At 35.2% G+C, this 17,337-nt stretch overlaps 1 protein-coding gene across 4 annotated transcripts in view; it reads right to left on the bottom strand.

Moving 5' to 3' along the window:
• Nucleotides 1-5,319: 5,319 nt before the first annotated feature.
• Nucleotides 5,320-17,337, bottom strand: part of LOC127852223 (uncharacterized) — a 56,957-nt gene continuing 44,939 nt past the window's right edge. For all 4 annotated transcript variants that reach the window (XM_052386107.1, XM_052386108.1, XM_052386110.1 and 1 more), the window contains 7 exons: nt 16,028-16,131; nt 13,916-14,135; nt 13,553-13,768; nt 12,576-12,799; nt 11,769-11,990; nt 6,743-6,949; nt 5,320-6,187 (listed from right to left, as the gene is read on the bottom strand). In XM_052386107.1, coding sequence (XP_052242067.1) covers nt 6,025-6,187; nt 6,743-6,949; nt 11,769-11,990; nt 12,576-12,799; nt 13,553-13,768; nt 13,916-14,135; nt 16,028-16,131 — 1,356 coding nt within the window. In that variant the 3' untranslated portion in view covers nt 5,320-6,024. The remainder of the gene's footprint in view (nt 6,188-6,742; nt 6,950-11,768; nt 11,991-12,575; nt 12,800-13,552; nt 13,769-13,915; nt 14,136-16,027; nt 16,132-17,337) is intronic.

Here is a 17,337-nt window from a genome sequence, read left to right as displayed (position 1 = left end):
GCTACACTAATAAACGAACACCTTAAACCTTAAACTAAGTATTTTCCGACTAAGGTGTAGTTGTTATGGAAGCTGTGTCTGCATTTATCATGTGGTTAATTACGCTCATTGGGTCATTGTCGACCTGAAGGGGCTTGAAGTCACCCGGGGGTGACTAGAAGCCGATTCTTGTCACCCTAGGGTGACTTCAAGCCGATTCATGTCACCCTGAGGTGACTACAAGCCATGTGGTATGAATCGGCTTCTTGTCACCCCCGGGTGACTTTAACCCATTTCAGGTCGACAATGACCCAATGAGCGTTAATTACGATAAATACATAAATATTGTTTCAAGAAGAAATACAAGTAAGCAATATATTATCGATGGACATTTTTCAAAAAACCTACAATAAAATAATAACAACAATACATGCTCCAATACTTAAGGATTGTCATGTTAAAGAACCCTTCTACCGATGCAGAAGTGAAAAGCGAATTTACACATGATGATAATAAAACACAACACATCAAAACGTCAGTTCTATAACAAAAAGGTAGTTGTAAGAAAGGCTACGGTATTTGCAAAGCTGACGATATTTGCCGTATTAAACGAACAATCTGCGAATTTGGTATTTATTCCACAGCCGTATATAGGCATACAATTGTATCCTATACCTTGATAATTACGTGCAATACTATAAATCTGTAAAAAAAAGACAATTCAAGCATAGGCACTCATGATATTTGGTAAGGAAAAAAACAACACAATTTAATGAAGTTCATGCTAATAATGATATGCTATGTTTATATGATAAATAATCTATTGAGAACATTTATTTTACGGAACTAAAAATGTATCTTTATGTATATATGTAACACACAAGTTTGATTATACAATTTGCTGCCTTATATAACCCAAGCAATAATATGTTGGCTAATTCCTTCTATTTGATAGCATTATACAATTTAGTTCATTTTTCATAAATGTTAACATCATAATAGCTGATTGCCACCATGTCGCATACATACTTTGTAAAAATGCGATTACCGGTATTTTGTGTTTTTCCACTCCTGTCATATATTATGTTTTGGTTTAAACATATTTATTCAAGAATGTGTTTTACAACGTAATTTACACGCATCTAAAGTTTATAGGATTGGAACGATAGCTAGGCTAGTAGGGTTCTTTTCCTCAATGTTTTATAGTATATACACTCCTAAATTCTGTATTATCAATAACTTTTCACATTTTTTAAATGTCTATTATAGCATAGTTAAGACTGACGATGTGCTATGTACAAGTCGTAATAAATATCTGTTCTGTTCTGATATGACAATATTCCTTTGTGCATTATAGCGTTCATAGTGAAATCACAACTTTTTGTTAGCGGAGTTGTTCATTTGGCAGTTAGACACATTTTGGTTATGCAACTTACACGAGTATACGTGTTGTTCATGGCTTTTTACAAAGAATAACGGTACTTTTGCCGAAATGCGAATATCGGAGCCTAATTGTATGTAACTGTCAGTTCACGCAAAATGCTTATGGTTATCTTATACATATGTCTGATAAATTGTTATGCGAATATAACTAAATAAAATGTTATTTAAACCTTAGCAAAAAAGTCTTCTCAACGTGTGTAAATGCAAATAATTTGGAAAATATTCACTTTTAAACACTATGCTGGTGTTTTTTAGTCTATACGAAGATTTATGTAATGCTTTATATCAAAATAAATACACAAAAATAGTATGCTTCAATAAAAATGATGACTTAACATATTGATAGGAACCACATAACGAATCAGTGTTGCTAGGATGCCTTCGTAGAATGGATATGTTACCAAGGAATAGCTTATATGCTTATTTTGGGGGCCTTAATTTTGTTGTAAAACAAATGTGAAAGTAAAAGTCTCTCTTGCGTTGAAAACGTTTTTATTCAGTACTAAAGTCAATCTAACTCCGAGGTGGCCGAATAAACAAGAAAAGCGGCTTATAGCTATTCATCATCACAGGTGCATTGCTCGAATATCAAGATTCAAAAAAAGAGGAGTGCCATACTAAATATAAAGGGCTGGATGATATTGGAAAGAGAAGAAACAGTACAGTTTACATTATTCACATAATTATAATATTGTTTATATTCATTCCTTACTGAAAAAAACACTCTTTTTGAGCATTAAGTCTAAATCACGTTTTACGAGTATCAATACATTTACCAATTATGTGATCCGACAGTATGCGTTAGATCATATTAAGAGACGATTGTTTCAAGAAATTTAATTAAGAACAGCGATTACGAAATTACGCATATGTACACATAACCTGGAACTACAGACTGGAAGATATGATGGAATGGAACGAAGCGTGCGACAATGCCAATTATGTGACAGCGATAAAATAGCAGATGACTACCAATTTTTGTTGAAATGTTCTAAATTTGCTCAAAGTACTTAAAACAACATTAAAACCTATTATAGAGTCGGACCTAGAATGTTCAATCTCACAAAATGACAGAAACTACAGAAAATTAAAATGAAATGCTAAAGTTAGGAAAGTTCATGTCAGAAGCACTCAAGATTCATAATCGTTATATTAATAATAATGTGTAATTATTTTATATGTTCAACTTTATACTATACATATACAGTCATTATGGGTTATATAAAACATAAACTTATTTATTTTGATTTATATTAAATACATTATTACATCATGTGATATGCCATATTTGAACATATTATATTTTGAAATTTTTATAATTGTTATATTTTACTGATTAAAGACTGTATGCTGATTATGTATTATACATATACACCAAGTATAATTATAATTCGTAATTTTGCCATTGCTGCTTCAATAATATGTGGTTTGGAATCGTATTGTATTATTTTATGCTCATCAAAATTACAATTAATGTTTGACCTTAATGATTATAAATACATTCATGTATTAGAAGGATTCCACATGTTGCTAGATACACTGCTAACATGCGATATAAAACGAGTTTAGTTCAATTATCTGTAAGGTGCATCCATTACTTTTTTTATAACATTTCTGCTAAATCCACTTACTATATTCATGTATTTTGTATCGTTATTTTGTTTCACACTAGAGACTGGAAAGTTTATGTGTAAAACAATTTTGTTCCGCCCTGTTCCTTTAAACATATTTGATAAAGAAAACAATGACACCATTTGACTGCCATTTATTTATTCCATAACCCAAATGAAGATGCACAACAAGATAACGTCACAACTTTACATATGTAATAAAATAGCAATAACATTAAAGTAATGCAATCACGTATGACCTTAAGATTTTTTCGAAATTATAAACAACGCGGTATATTTTTTTCACATGCAGAGACATTTGTTGATATCGTTCATAATATGCAGTCTTTAAATTTAAAATGCGGATGGCGGACTTTCAACAGCAAGATACCTTAAAAGCCACACATTAAAAACAAAAAATATTAATCTTTTGTCATATGGTACAATAACATATTTGATGATTTGTATATATTGCAGTAATATAAAACATTCTTATTCCATGTTTTTGAATAACTTCTTAATGGGCGCTTAGTAACAGTTTGGAAATGCTTTTTTGCGGACTTTCAGGAAAAGAACGCCTTATTCAAGAAGCGAAAGATACAGATTTATACGAGTGCGAGCCTAAAGGATCAGCTGTCAGCTCCTTACTTTGTGTTTTTAATGCCCATCACTGAATTTTTCATGTTGGGTATTACACAAGTCTTCAGTCGATTTGTCTTCCATCTTTATTACTGATAAGGCGATTATAACAAGTTTACGTGCTTTTGATAGAACCCTCAAAGCAACTGTCAAAGATAAATTCACTGTTTGCATTATTGTGTCGATATAACCAACTTTACCGACAACCACGTGAACAAACACTTAAAGAGACAAATAAGCAAAATGTTATAATTGCCAATAACGAACCCTTTTTGTGTATTGTCGATTCAAAACTTTTTTGTTCATGTTTGTTGAATGAGCGGTCAGGCTATTGATAATGTAAAGGATGTACATGTAACTATTTAAAGAACCGCAACATAGTATTTTATCTTCAGATCGAATAAACAAAGTGATACAAATCAAATTTTAAAGCTTGAATTGTGTTATGTAGCCTGAAACCGAGTTATATTTAAAACGCATGCATTTTATATTTTTTTTTATTAATGTGTAGATCTATATGTTGGTATTTAGAAGACAAAGATAAATGACTGAAATGTATTTTTCCGTTCATATTAAACAAATAACACTGCAAAACACAATAAATAAAATCATAGTTAATCAGCATAAATGCACGCGAATGAAAGTTGTGTGAATACTTCATACTGCTTAATGTACTTGTGCCGAGCTATGTGAAAAGGGGTTTTAATGTATGCTCGTACAATGTCTTCCCAGATTAGCCTGTGCATTCCACGCAGGATAATCAGGGAAGACACTTTCGTTTAAACTGCATTTTTTGCTAAGAAGAGTCTTTCTGTAAACGGAAAATATGATGAAAGCGGAAAGTATCGATCCTGATTTGCCTGTATGGACTGCACAGGCTAACCTGGGACGACACTTCACGCACATGGATTAAACTCCTTATTCAAAGAGCACGGTCCATTCATATTATTATACATTGGACAGGCCCCTTTTGAAATATAAGACAACTGAAAATGACGTCATCAACGACGAAATGACGTCAACCATTCACAGAATTTTCATAAAAACTAAACATAAATTAACGTTCAGATTGCAAACTGTGTTGAATTGTTTTTAAACGGTAAAATAAGACATTTATATATAAAAACGCATTGAAAAAAACCCACAACACTGTGTAATATTTGCATTTGTGAAACACAATCTACACATGCTACATTAATAAACGAACGCCTTTAACTAATTATTTTCCGACTAAGGTGTAGTTGTTATGGAAGCTGTGTGTGCATTTATCATGTGGTTAATTACGTTGATTGGGTCATTGTCGACCTAAAGTGGCTTAAAGTCTCCCGGAGGTGACTAGAAGCCGATGCTTGTCACCCTAGGGTGACTTCAAGCCAGTTCATGTCACCCTGGGGTGACTACAAGCCGACCGGGTGACTAGAATCCGCTTGAAGTCACCCCAGGGTGACATGAATCGGCTTCTTGTCACCCCCGGGACACTTAAACCCATTTCAGGTCGACAATGACCCAATGAGCGTTAATTATGATAAATACATAAATAGTTTTTTCAATAAGAAATACAAGTAAGCAATATATTATCGATGGACATTTTTCGAAAAACATTCAACAAAATAATACCAACAATACATGCTCCAATACTTAAGGATTGTCATGTTAAAGAACCCTACTACCAATGCAGAAGTGAAAAGCGAATTTACACATGATGATAATAAAACACAACACATCAAAACGTCACTTCTACAACAAAAAGGTAGTTGTAAGAAAGGCTACGGTATTTGCAAAGCTGACGATATTTGCCGTATTAAACGGACAATCTGCGAATTTGGTATTTATTCCACAGCCTTATATAGGCATACAATCGTATCATATACCTAGATATTTACATGCAATACTATAAATCTGTAAAAAAGACAATTCAAACATAGGAACTCATGTAATTTGGAATGGAAAAAAAAACAACACATTTTTATGAAGTGCATACACATTATTATATGCCATGTTTACATGATGCCATAAGTTAGACATACAATTTAATAATATGCAGGTTTGTAGTAATCACTCAACCGTGTTTAGTTGCAATAAATCATTTGTTTAAAAAAATAACAAAAATAAAGAGGCGCGCCAATGCCACCAACGTAATTATTGGATCATAAATACGATCGTGTTCGTTCATTAAAAAAAATAAGATTTTTGTCATTCTTTCAGGAAAGTTTTATTACTATGGAACTCATTACACGTTGACGAAGTGACACATGCAAGCACTAACGCGCATATTTATAACATCAACTCACAATGCGTAAACACTGTCTAAACGAACTTTTCACAGCATGTTATATGTCATTCAGGATAGTGTTTATGAACGGTCCCCATTTTTGTGCGAGCCAACATAGATCCCGCCAGGCAAGCCCGTTGACACACCGCTGCCGCCAGCATAAATCCCCGAAGGCAATCCCGTCGACGCTCCGCTGCGGGGTGCATTGGCCGGATTAGCGATTGTAAATACACCACCCGTTTGTCTGTAATGTAGTTAAGAATAAAACCGAGTGATTCATCAATAATATTGGGTTTCAGAGAGTTGTATTTTGTTAAGCGATATTCAATTAATCTAATATTGTTTGCGCTTGGGTCCATAAGTACAATAAGTGTAGAGTACGCATTCACAGGAAATATTAAACTACATTCTAAATGTGGTATGAACGCTTTTAGCTTACTTTTCTTCGTTAAGTCACTGACACCAGTAAGTTAAAGCATACAACAACTTTCACATAAAGTGCATACCTTGATGTAACTAAAACGCCAATAATGAGGCATTAATTGCGTCGGTTTCGTACCACCTGAATGAATACCTATATAGAACGAAACCGGTACCATGTCCACTATTTATAATTATCCACTACATATGGTAGAGATTGAAACAATTAAAACTAGTAAAAGCTCGTGATACCTACCACACACAATATTGTTTTATGCTTAAATACATTAAATGGAAAAAAACGTTTACACATAAATCGATCACCATTCCAAACATCTCATGTAAGTATGATGCCGATGATGACATTTTCCTGCCATACCTTTCACTTCCGGCAGCGTCCCTGCTAGATATACCACTCTTAGAAAGAATGTGGGCCGGGTGTGTCCGCAACGATGACCCGGTATGTGGTAACTTTATCTGACGGTCATAAACTGGTGCAGGAAACCCCGAATCGGAAGACACTTTTGCAGCATACCTGTTCAGGCGTGAAGTCGCAAAGAAGCCAGATTTTGCGACATTGTCTCGTCTGTCAAAAGACGTTATTGTTAAACTCTATTCCGAGAAAATCGATTAACAACATTTTCAAATTAATGCTTATATTAAGTGACATGCTGAAAGTACACAACACGACGGCTGTTTCTAACATCTATAGAAGACAAAGTGCGGGACGTGAGATATAAAAGCGAAGAACCATGTTGATTATTTTATTTTACATTCCTCAAATTAAGCTACACCTAGTTTCCTACTATCATATCGGACCTTAATATTATGTATTGTCCTAACCTAGAAAAAAAGCGCACACTCCAATATGTTGCACATGACCAGTGTCAATTAAGCAGTTGCATAATACATGTAATCGATCTGCTTTTAGTCAGTTGGCAGTATGGAAAAAGTGTAAAGAGCTGAAAATCAGAAACACATATTGCAGTCAGGTGCCGTGTCAAGTGATCGCCGTGGCGTAATGAATAAGGTGTCCGCCTGGCGATCGGGAGGTCACAGGTTCGATCGCCAATCTGGGAGCGTTCTCTAGATCTTCCCCAAAGACACCAAGTACTGGTTATAGACTCAGGAAACGGACTCGAGAGTGTTTCTATAAGCCAAAGGCTTTCGATGCATTCGAGCTAAAATAAATAGGTTTAAACTAAACAGTCAGGTGCTTATTATTGCGGTCCGAAAATGCCCGAATGTTTGCTGAGAGATAAAGTTAACGTTTAGTATAGGAGTAATGTTTGGCGGCACTGCAATAAAGTTTTCGTGGCGCAGTGGTAGCGCATTCGCTTACGGTCCCAGAGGATACGGGTTTGAATCCCGGTGGCATCAGATTGTTTGTGTTCAACTGTTTTTCTTAATATAAAAATAATTAAGACTATTCAAAACAGTAATGATTTGTAAGCATATGTTATAACGTTTGAAAACAAGAGGGCCTGAAAGGTTCAAAGTCGCTCACCTGAGATAAAAAGAAATGACCTGTTCTTTACAGCCCAAAATATCAATGAAACAAATGTTCTAACCAAGTTTCATGAAAAATGAACAACAAATGGCCCTCTGGCGGCCATGTTTTTTTTAACAGAGCTGAACCATTTTTGAACTCTTCCAAGATATGTCCAAATTTCATGAAGATAATGTCTTCTAGACTGTTTACATGTTTTCACTATATACATATAAAGAAAACTGTCCACTGCCTGGTGCCCATGTTTTTCCACTTATCACGACCATTTTCAAACTCGTCCGAGACATCCACATAACAAATGTTTTTACAAACTTTTATGGTGATTAAGCAAAAAAATGTGACTTCTTGAGTGTTCACAAGCTTTTTTCTATACAAATATAAGGAAAAAGACCCCCCCTGGCGGCCATGTTTTTTATAGATCCAAACCATTTTCGAACTCAACTGTAGTATCCAGGTGTGGTAGTGCGGTCTCGTTTACTTACGCAAGTGAACTCGTCACGGGATGGTTACGAGTTATGTAACTTTGTGAGCACTTATGTAATGCGGAAATATTTATTCCACAATCGCTTATTTCCGGTCAGGATGACTCTGCTGACTGGTTGTAATTCAATTAAGTAATGGTATTGCCGTTTACTTGAATCATTTTATAAACATATTATTCAACAGTAGGCTGTTTTACACTAAACAATTTAGAAATATGAAAATGTATCAATTTTATATTTCATTATATTAATATTGTGTATCATTCATTACCGTTTTATTTTCAATTTTCTGACATCGTTTAAATACATAAAGCCTGAAAATGATTAATCTTGATAAATCAACTCGGCAAATTAGAAAGGTAAATCTTGACTTTGAAGGTTATTCTGATTCTGCTTTTTATCTCCAGAAACTTTTAATTGAAATTATTTCTTTATTGTTTTCATAGAGTATCCATGTGATATTTGTTAACATATCTTAAATATGATTATATAGAGTGAATCATTTTGGAATCTTGTTTTGATATGAAGTTCCCATTTAAATTACATATTTTTTTTTGTTAATTGTTAAAAACATGCATTAAATACTCCCACTGTGAAATAAAATATATTAAACAGTTCAACCAGCTTTTATTACTGACCACTGATATTAACATCTGGCATCCAGCACAGTGAGAGGGTCAGTAAGCTGAGTGGTAAATAGTTACACACTGCAATGATCAATATCTGGGGTCTAACAAATTCTAGAGCAGAACTAAAAATAGATTGGGGAATATGACTCAGCAGGTTAAACAAGGGAGATAGATACTGCAAAATTGTGTACATGTTGTCTTTCTTTCAGCTAGCTCTTAGTTGATAGGCTTACCATAAGTAATAATGACTAAAACAGTTGTTAATTATAAAAATTCAGTGTAATGAAACATTAAATAAAACAGTTAATGGTACATAATAATGACATAATAAAACCAAACTTTACTAAACATGAAACAAATGTTCTGACCAAATTTCATGAAGATTGGGCAACTTGATTAAATTTTAAGAAATACAGACGTTATGAATCAATGGTGATATTTTATTTTAAGAATCTATACATTATTGCAAGTTTAATATGCAAAATAGGAAGGATATTTACTTAACACTGTTTTCATTGTAAGAATACATTAAAGCAGCACTTTTAACATAACTAGAGTGTTGACAAGGTTTTACCATAGTCATATAAGAAAAAATGCCCCGCCCTTGGCGGCCATGTTTTTCAACCAACCGGCATCATTTTCGAACTCGTCAAAGATATTAATGGGATAAATCTTCAGACCAAGTTTCCTAAAGATCGGACAATGAATGTGGCCTCTAGAGTGTTAACAAGATTTTACTATAGCCATATATAGCCATATAAGGAAAATGCCCCGCCCCGTGGCAGCTATGTTTTTCAAGCAAAGGTTACCATTTTTGAACTCATCCAAGATATTATTGGGACAAATCTTCTGAGCAAGTTTCATGATGATCGGAAAATAAATGTGACCTCTAGAGTGTTAACAAGGTTTTACTATAGCCATATAAGGAAAAATGCCCCGCCCCCTGGCGGTCATGTTTTTCAACCAACCAGCATCATTTTTAAACTCGTCCACAATATTATTGGGATTAATCTTCTGGCCAAGTTTCAGGAAGATCGGACAATCAATGTGGCCTCTAGAGTGTTAACAAGATTTTACTATAGCCATATATAGCCATATAAGGAAAAATGCCCCGCCACTTGGCAGCCATGTTCTTCAAGAAAACGTAATCATTTCAGTTTCGAACTAATCCAAGATATCATTGAGACCAATCTTCTGACCATATTTCATGAAGATTGGACAATAAATGTGGCCTCTAGAGTGTTCACAAGGTTTTACTATAGCCATATATAGCCATATTAGGAAAAATGCCCCGCCACTTGGCAGCCACGTTTTTCAAGCAAACGTAACCATTTTCAAATTCATCCAAGAAATCATACAGACCAATCTTCTGAACAAATGCCATGAAGATTGGACAATAAATGTGGCCTCTAGAGTGTTAACAAGGTTTTAATATAGCCATATAAGGAAAACTGCCCCGCCCCCTGGCGGCCATGTTTTTTCACCGATCTGGACCATTTTCAAACTTGTTCGAGATATCAATGAAACCAATGTTTTGACCAAGTTTCATGATGATTGGGCAAAAATTGTGACTTCTAGAGTTTTCACAAGGTTTCTCTATAGCCATATAAGGAATACTGCCCCGCCCCATGGCGGCCATGTTTTCAACGGACCGGAACCATTTTTTAACTCAACCAACATATCTTTTAGACAAACATTTTGACAAAGTTACATGAAGATTGGGCATCAAATGTGACTTCTACAGTGTTCACAAGGTTTTTCTTTTTTTGACCTAGTGACCTAGTTTTTGACCCAGCATGACCCAGTTTCGAACTCAGTCGAGGGATCAATAGGCCAAATGTTCTGACCAAATTTCATGAAGATCAGACAATAAATGTGGCCTCTAGAGTGTTCACAAAGCAAATGTTGACGTCGCACGACGCACGACATACGACGGACGACGGACAAAAGGCGATCACAAAAGCTCACCATGAGCACGTTGTGCTCAGGTGAGCTAAAAAGCCAAAATCTGTTAACGATTTTCTTAAAAACATGGTAGGGGTTTGATTAAACTAATGTTGTTCCACAACTTGTTCCATAGATGCTATAATTCCACTTAAAATGTTCCTAACATTTTAGCTTTCTTTTTGCATACTTAGTTATGTGTTTTAGCAATGTGAAGCTCGTCGTTGTTGAAGTTGTGATAACATACTTTTCAATGTATTTATTAATAAATTGAAGACATACGAGTTTTTTTTGGCTGTTATATTGTTTACATCTGTGACGGCAAACATTTACCTTGCGATTTTATGCGGCGAGGGGGAGGGGGATAAAAGTAAAATATTTAAATATTAACCTGCAAATTATGTTGCATTTTATCTGAAATTATTTGAATACTTTGAATAAGGATTAAACATTTCACGCTCTCTTGCTACGTGTTTATGATTTTCCGATAGGATCTTTTGCACTATTTCATCACTTCTTGTTTCATTTATTTGTAATTATTCTTCAAACAAAATTTCCGTTTTGATAGTCTTTTAGATTTTCATTCAGTCAACTCTTCCTTTATCATTTACTTTAGCAGGAACGTCCCAGTATCTTACCAACCGTCTTACAACGTCGTCGGCGCTTTGATTTACATACAATGCTGATTCCGTTACTACGGCACTCTCTGTTGGTCGGACAAAATGGCGGCGATAAACGGTATCTGTTAAGCTGATTAATTTAGAAAAATATGCAACTATATTAACCAAACAATTACATGGGACAATGAAATAAATAACTTGACAAAAAGCGATTGCAAACCTTCTGTTAACATGCACGGCCTGATCGTTCTCACTCTCAGATGAGGAACTGCTGTCGCTGTTGCTGTCCAACTCAGTTAGTGCCATCTTCTTTGTCGACGCTATCGCCGTCACTTGAATTTTCAAACGATGTGCTTCCTTTGTTATGTTTCCAATTTGAGTAACACGATTCTTGTTGTTTATGTATCGCATGTTCCCAGGAGTATTGGTAGTTATAGGCCGTCTAGCAAATGTTAAAGATAAAAACACTTTATTGAAATGCATATTGGTTGTAATAGGCATTGTCTCTGCGAGTAAGACACTGGTCAACATGAAGGCAACAATTATCCCCCTCTCACACACAAAACACAAAATAACAATAAACAACCAAAAACAAAACACGAAAGCTATAGGAAACAGTTTTAATAAACGTTAGTAAAAAATGCATTTACGTGTCTTCAGGTATTCAGTCTAAAACAAAACGTAAAAAGTATTCCGTGTTGGATAAATAGGAACGCTTTGTCGCTAGCGTAACTGTAATCAGTGTGTTCACACTGTATATATCAAGACAATCATATTACAGGTAAAAGGTTGTCTTCGTGTTTAAATAAGAATCTACATTGCTTTGATGATATGTAATGTGGAATATGCCTGAACATTATCAGCACTTATCATAATAGCAGCGTATAAGAAAAGAAATAAAAACGCGATAACTCCACAAAGGGACGTCGCGTTTTCAACGTTTTGGCAGTTTGTATTATCGATTTTATATCTTACTTGAAAATAATGTAAAACCCGCAAGACTTCACTGATAAAAACACAGTCATACATTTTATCTGAAGAACCAATGATCCCTGTGGCGAAGAGCCCGTGCACGATGAGGCCAAGCGCAATGGCACACTCGACTGCCAACACCGCTATCAAGCTCTGACCGGATTTCGAGCACGTTAGGCATTTGGAGATGTCCGCCGCTTTTGGAACGTGTGGGTCGGGGCTGTATTCGACGGTTATTTCTAACGCACTGAACTGAGGGGGCGTTCCACCGTCACTGATCTGTTGGAATATGAGTTGTATAATACGAGAGTTGTGTACGAGGTATTGATTGTCGTAAGATATCTTTTTTGTCTAACAAGATGTATATGTAAAGTATTTAATTTTATAGCTCTACTCGAAGATCCACATCAAATGGCATATTAAAAAGTCATATTCCCTGACCGTTTCATTCGAAGAGATAAAAAGATAGGGTTCCACTCAGAGCTCCAGATAAGAGGCGTATCTGCGTATTTACGCATTGAAAAAATAAAAAAACGCATTAAAAATCAGCCCAGTACGTAACAAAACGCTTTACAAATCTGGGTACGTATTTTAAATCGATGAAAGTGCGTAACCGGTTTAACCAATAATCCAGTTAAGTTTTTAATGTAAGTTAAACTTTGAATCAAAAGTAAGTCAGTCAAAATAGGCTTGTAATAAAAATAGCAGCCCATCATGTTTGTGGATCAAAAAGGGACGTTTAAAGCATTCTGCGGGAGTATTTTTAAAGAAAGTCTGTTCATATCGTCATTTTAAATATATTCTGTTTGCATTTAATAATATAAATAACAAATAATGAAACTATTTCTAGATTGAACACGCCATTTACTTTTTCCGTTTTCTATGGAAATGTAAAATACCCCTAAATATTCCTAACCCTTTATGGCTGAAACAATGGAGTAAAATACGCATTAACAATAATATCAGGGGGTGAAATACCCTTAAGACTAAATCCTTATTTGGAGCTCTGGTCCCACTAAAACAACACAGTACCTTTACATAAAAGCTGAATGTTTTCGTGTTGCTGAAGTCTAATGGTTGTCGCAACTTCAGCTCCGCAGTTGTCGATGTCGCGCGCTTCCTGGAAACACGCTTCTCCATCCGGAAGTACTTTCTACCGAGGCCGTTACCCAATATGCCGAACGAAATGTTTGGGTCCGTGGCACTGAGCGTCAGCAAGGATGTCGACAAGGAGGCGTTGGAAGCAAGCTGAATTCAGATCAAATGACACAATTTTGATGCAAATGAATATATGGAAGTTTAATTACATGACTAACCTGAGACGAGTATTTGTAATACATTAAATGATATTCAACTTGCCGACTGTCGAGGAATACAGATTCAAACAAATCTTACTTTAAATTTTAAGTCATTCTGACCAGGCGGGAGAGTGTAAGCAAACTCCGGTTTGTGATCATTGACGTCCTCAATCAGAAAGTTGAGGTACACGGCGGAAGTGAGGCCCACGGAGTCCTCGCACTGCACCACCAGCATGGTACTTGTAGGCAGGTTCACCGTCGTGTCGTCCAGATCCCATGATTTTGTTAGGTATATGAGAGGACTTGAGCTGTCCATCCTAGTAAAAAGCATGTGAGTTTGGTTAGTGGTCACCATACCGGACATGTGGGGTACTCAAGATCCCCCCCCCCCCCCCACACACACACAACATAGGATCACAACAAAATTAAATATATCTTATATTAAACAAACAGCAAATAGCTAGAAATTGCAGCTTAAAGTTAAAATTCGTCCAAACTTTGTGTGTCAAATAGTTAATTAGGTAGGAGTGCTGAGACGCAGGCCGGGTCGTCACATAATTCAGCGTCAGGCACGAAATGACCTCGTATTGTGATTGATTTAATTATAACCAAGAAACGTTGTTTAAAAAAGACAAGCGGCGTTGTAGTAAAAATGAAGATGTCAGTTTCGCCCTAAAATAATGCACGATTGCAAAATGATCATTTATGTAACTCTCGGACCCAAGATTGTTCGGTATACACTGTGATAACATCACGAATTCGAGATTTGTCGAAGACCGTCAGAAAAAATAAATTGGACAGAAACTCAAACATAAATATCTGTGATGAGAATAAAAGGCTGTTTTTACCAAGGTTTTCAGTATCTTTGACCTAAATATTGGTAATTTACGGAAAATAACGTGTAAACGAATTCTAAAAAAGGTATACATGCTAAAATCACATAATTGACTATATTTACCAGTAGAAAGGCAACTAGTGTATTCTTGCTTCGCAGATGCCACTAAAGTAATATTGATAACAATTTGTCGAATATCGAGACTTATATAAAAAAATTATTGGCTATTATTGAACGATGTTCTGTACTTTAAATTGGACTGCCACTACGTAAGACGTTCATAAAAGCACAATGATACATAACTCGCAATCACGCAATCTCAATTCATAAAAAATAAAAATGCGCAGTAAATTTACAAATATAATTGACCATTTATTTAACGCTCTCCTAGGAATCCGGAACGTGAGCTCAACAAGCATTTGTACGTTTTATTCTCGGACCTCGCTGTATCGCAGCATACAATGTATCGCGCTATTTTTTTTTAAATTGTAACGTCGATTCCATTGCCACCTATCGTTCGTTTACATAGAGAATAATAGGTTAGTGTTGAATATAGATCAGGTTTATCATGCGAGGCTTAGAAAACAAGGCCAAGGCTCGTGATTTTTCGTTTTCGTGCCGAGCATGATAAACCTGATCTATAATCAACACTAACCTATTATTCTATTTATCTCACTTGTTATTCAGTAAACCTTTTTATTTAAACAAAATTAGTTTAACTTGATAATTTCGCGTTTTCATGAGTGTTTGTCGTACTTTGAAAATGACTGTAATTTAACCAAGGTCAGTGTATTACTCCGCGTTCCAAAAATAACCGCTGATCAAAGAATCATTTTTTAAAATCAGGATATCGTTCTGTGACAAAGAGTCGTGCGTTATTAATTACAATTGTATTCATGTTGAATTGCAAATCTAAAAGTTGTAAAACATCAATATAACATTTAGTTGTTATATACAAGGAACTACATTTGTTTACAACGTAGCTTAACAACGTAGCATGTGTCGTTGATTATAGATAAAATTTAATAAACGGGGCTTTAATCAACCGAATTCGCTGTAAAAGTGGGATAAATATTAAGTTACTTCAAACTTTCGATATCGAATTTCCAGCGAAAAGCTGTTCTAATTCGTGATAATAAGCTTCATTTATCAATCGAAAGTGATAGTGTAGATGATTTTATCATATTGTTTAAGAGTTTGTTATAAATATAAATAAATATTAGCAATAACTACGGAAGTGCAGATGGGTCAAATGTTTTAATTTTGAATTTAAGCTTTGATTTTTTGCATTGCATACTGACACTGAAACATTGTGTGTGCAATAAGTTTTAGCCAGCATACATATTTTCAAGAAGATAAAATATAAAATAGTACCTGAAGTAGTCTTTGTGTGCTCCACTTTTTATGGAAAAGGTTTGCGTGTCAAAATCATCAGCATCCGTACACCTGAGGCCAAAGTTAAACGACGTCCCAACTTTCTGTAACCAATGAGACATGTTCAAAAACATGGGTACTTGTAATTAGAAAAAAATAAAAAGCAAAAACAGCCATTGCAAGGAATTTCATAATGACATACTCCTTATGATTCATGGAACATTCTCTATATGATTTTGTTATGTCGTTTGTTATTCAAACTGTTAACGTAAATGGAATCCAACAGGTTAACAAGAGTTCCGCGGTCGGAGATGACCGCATTGAAGCCGGATTTTTTATTTAAATGACAGGAAAGTACCTTTCGTGTTTTTGTCAATGCAATACTTAAATTACTGAAATATTGTTCAAAGGTCAAAATGAAATGTAAGTACTTTTCAAGGCATGAGCAAACCTTGTGTTATGTTTTGAATGCATGCATATACATGAACAACAATAACATTTAAGGTCACAGTGACCTTGACCTTCAAATGAATGACATTGAAATGACCAGTGGTCATCTTCTAGTACTGGCCAATCTTTATTTCAAGTTTGAAGACTCTAGGTACAAGCATACCAAAGTTATAACATGAAATAAGAACTTTAACATTTTTACATTCAAGGTCACAGTGACCTTGACCTTCAAATGAATGACCTTGAAATGTCCAGTGGTTACTTACTAGTTCTGGCCAACCTTCATGTCAAGTTTCAAGACTCTAGGTCCAAGCATACCAAAGTTATAACAACTTTAACATTTTTACATTCAAGGTCACAGTGACCTTGACCTTCAAATGAATGACCTTGAAATGTCCAGTGGTTACTTACTAGTTCTGGCCAACCTTCATGTCAAGTTTCAAGACTCTAGGTCCAAGCATACCAAAGTTATAACAACTTTAACATTTTTATATTGAAGGTCACAGTGACCTTCACCTTCAAATGAATGACCTTGAAATGACCAGTGGTCATCTGTTAATCCTGGCCAACCTTCATGTCAAGTTTGAAGACTCTAGGTCCAAGCATACCAAAGTTATACCATGAAATAAGAACTTTAACATTTTTACATTCAAGGTCACAGTGACCTTGACCTTCAAATGAATGACCTTGAAATGACCAGTGGTTACTAACTAGTTATGGCCAACCTTCATGTCAAGTTTCAAGACTCTAGGTCCAAGCATACCAAAGTTATAACAACTTTAACATTTTTTATATTGAAGGTCACAGTGACCTTGACCTTCAAATGAATGACCTTGAAATGACCAGTGGTCATCTGTTAA

This window comes from Dreissena polymorpha, chromosome 12 (genome assembly GCF_020536995.1).
Source record: "Dreissena polymorpha isolate Duluth1 chromosome 12, UMN_Dpol_1.0, whole genome shotgun sequence".
NCBI lineage: Eukaryota > Metazoa > Mollusca > Bivalvia > Myida > Dreissenidae > Dreissena > Dreissena polymorpha.
Note: the sequence above shows the minus strand (reverse complement) of the source record. Positions and strands in the feature narration are given on the sequence as shown.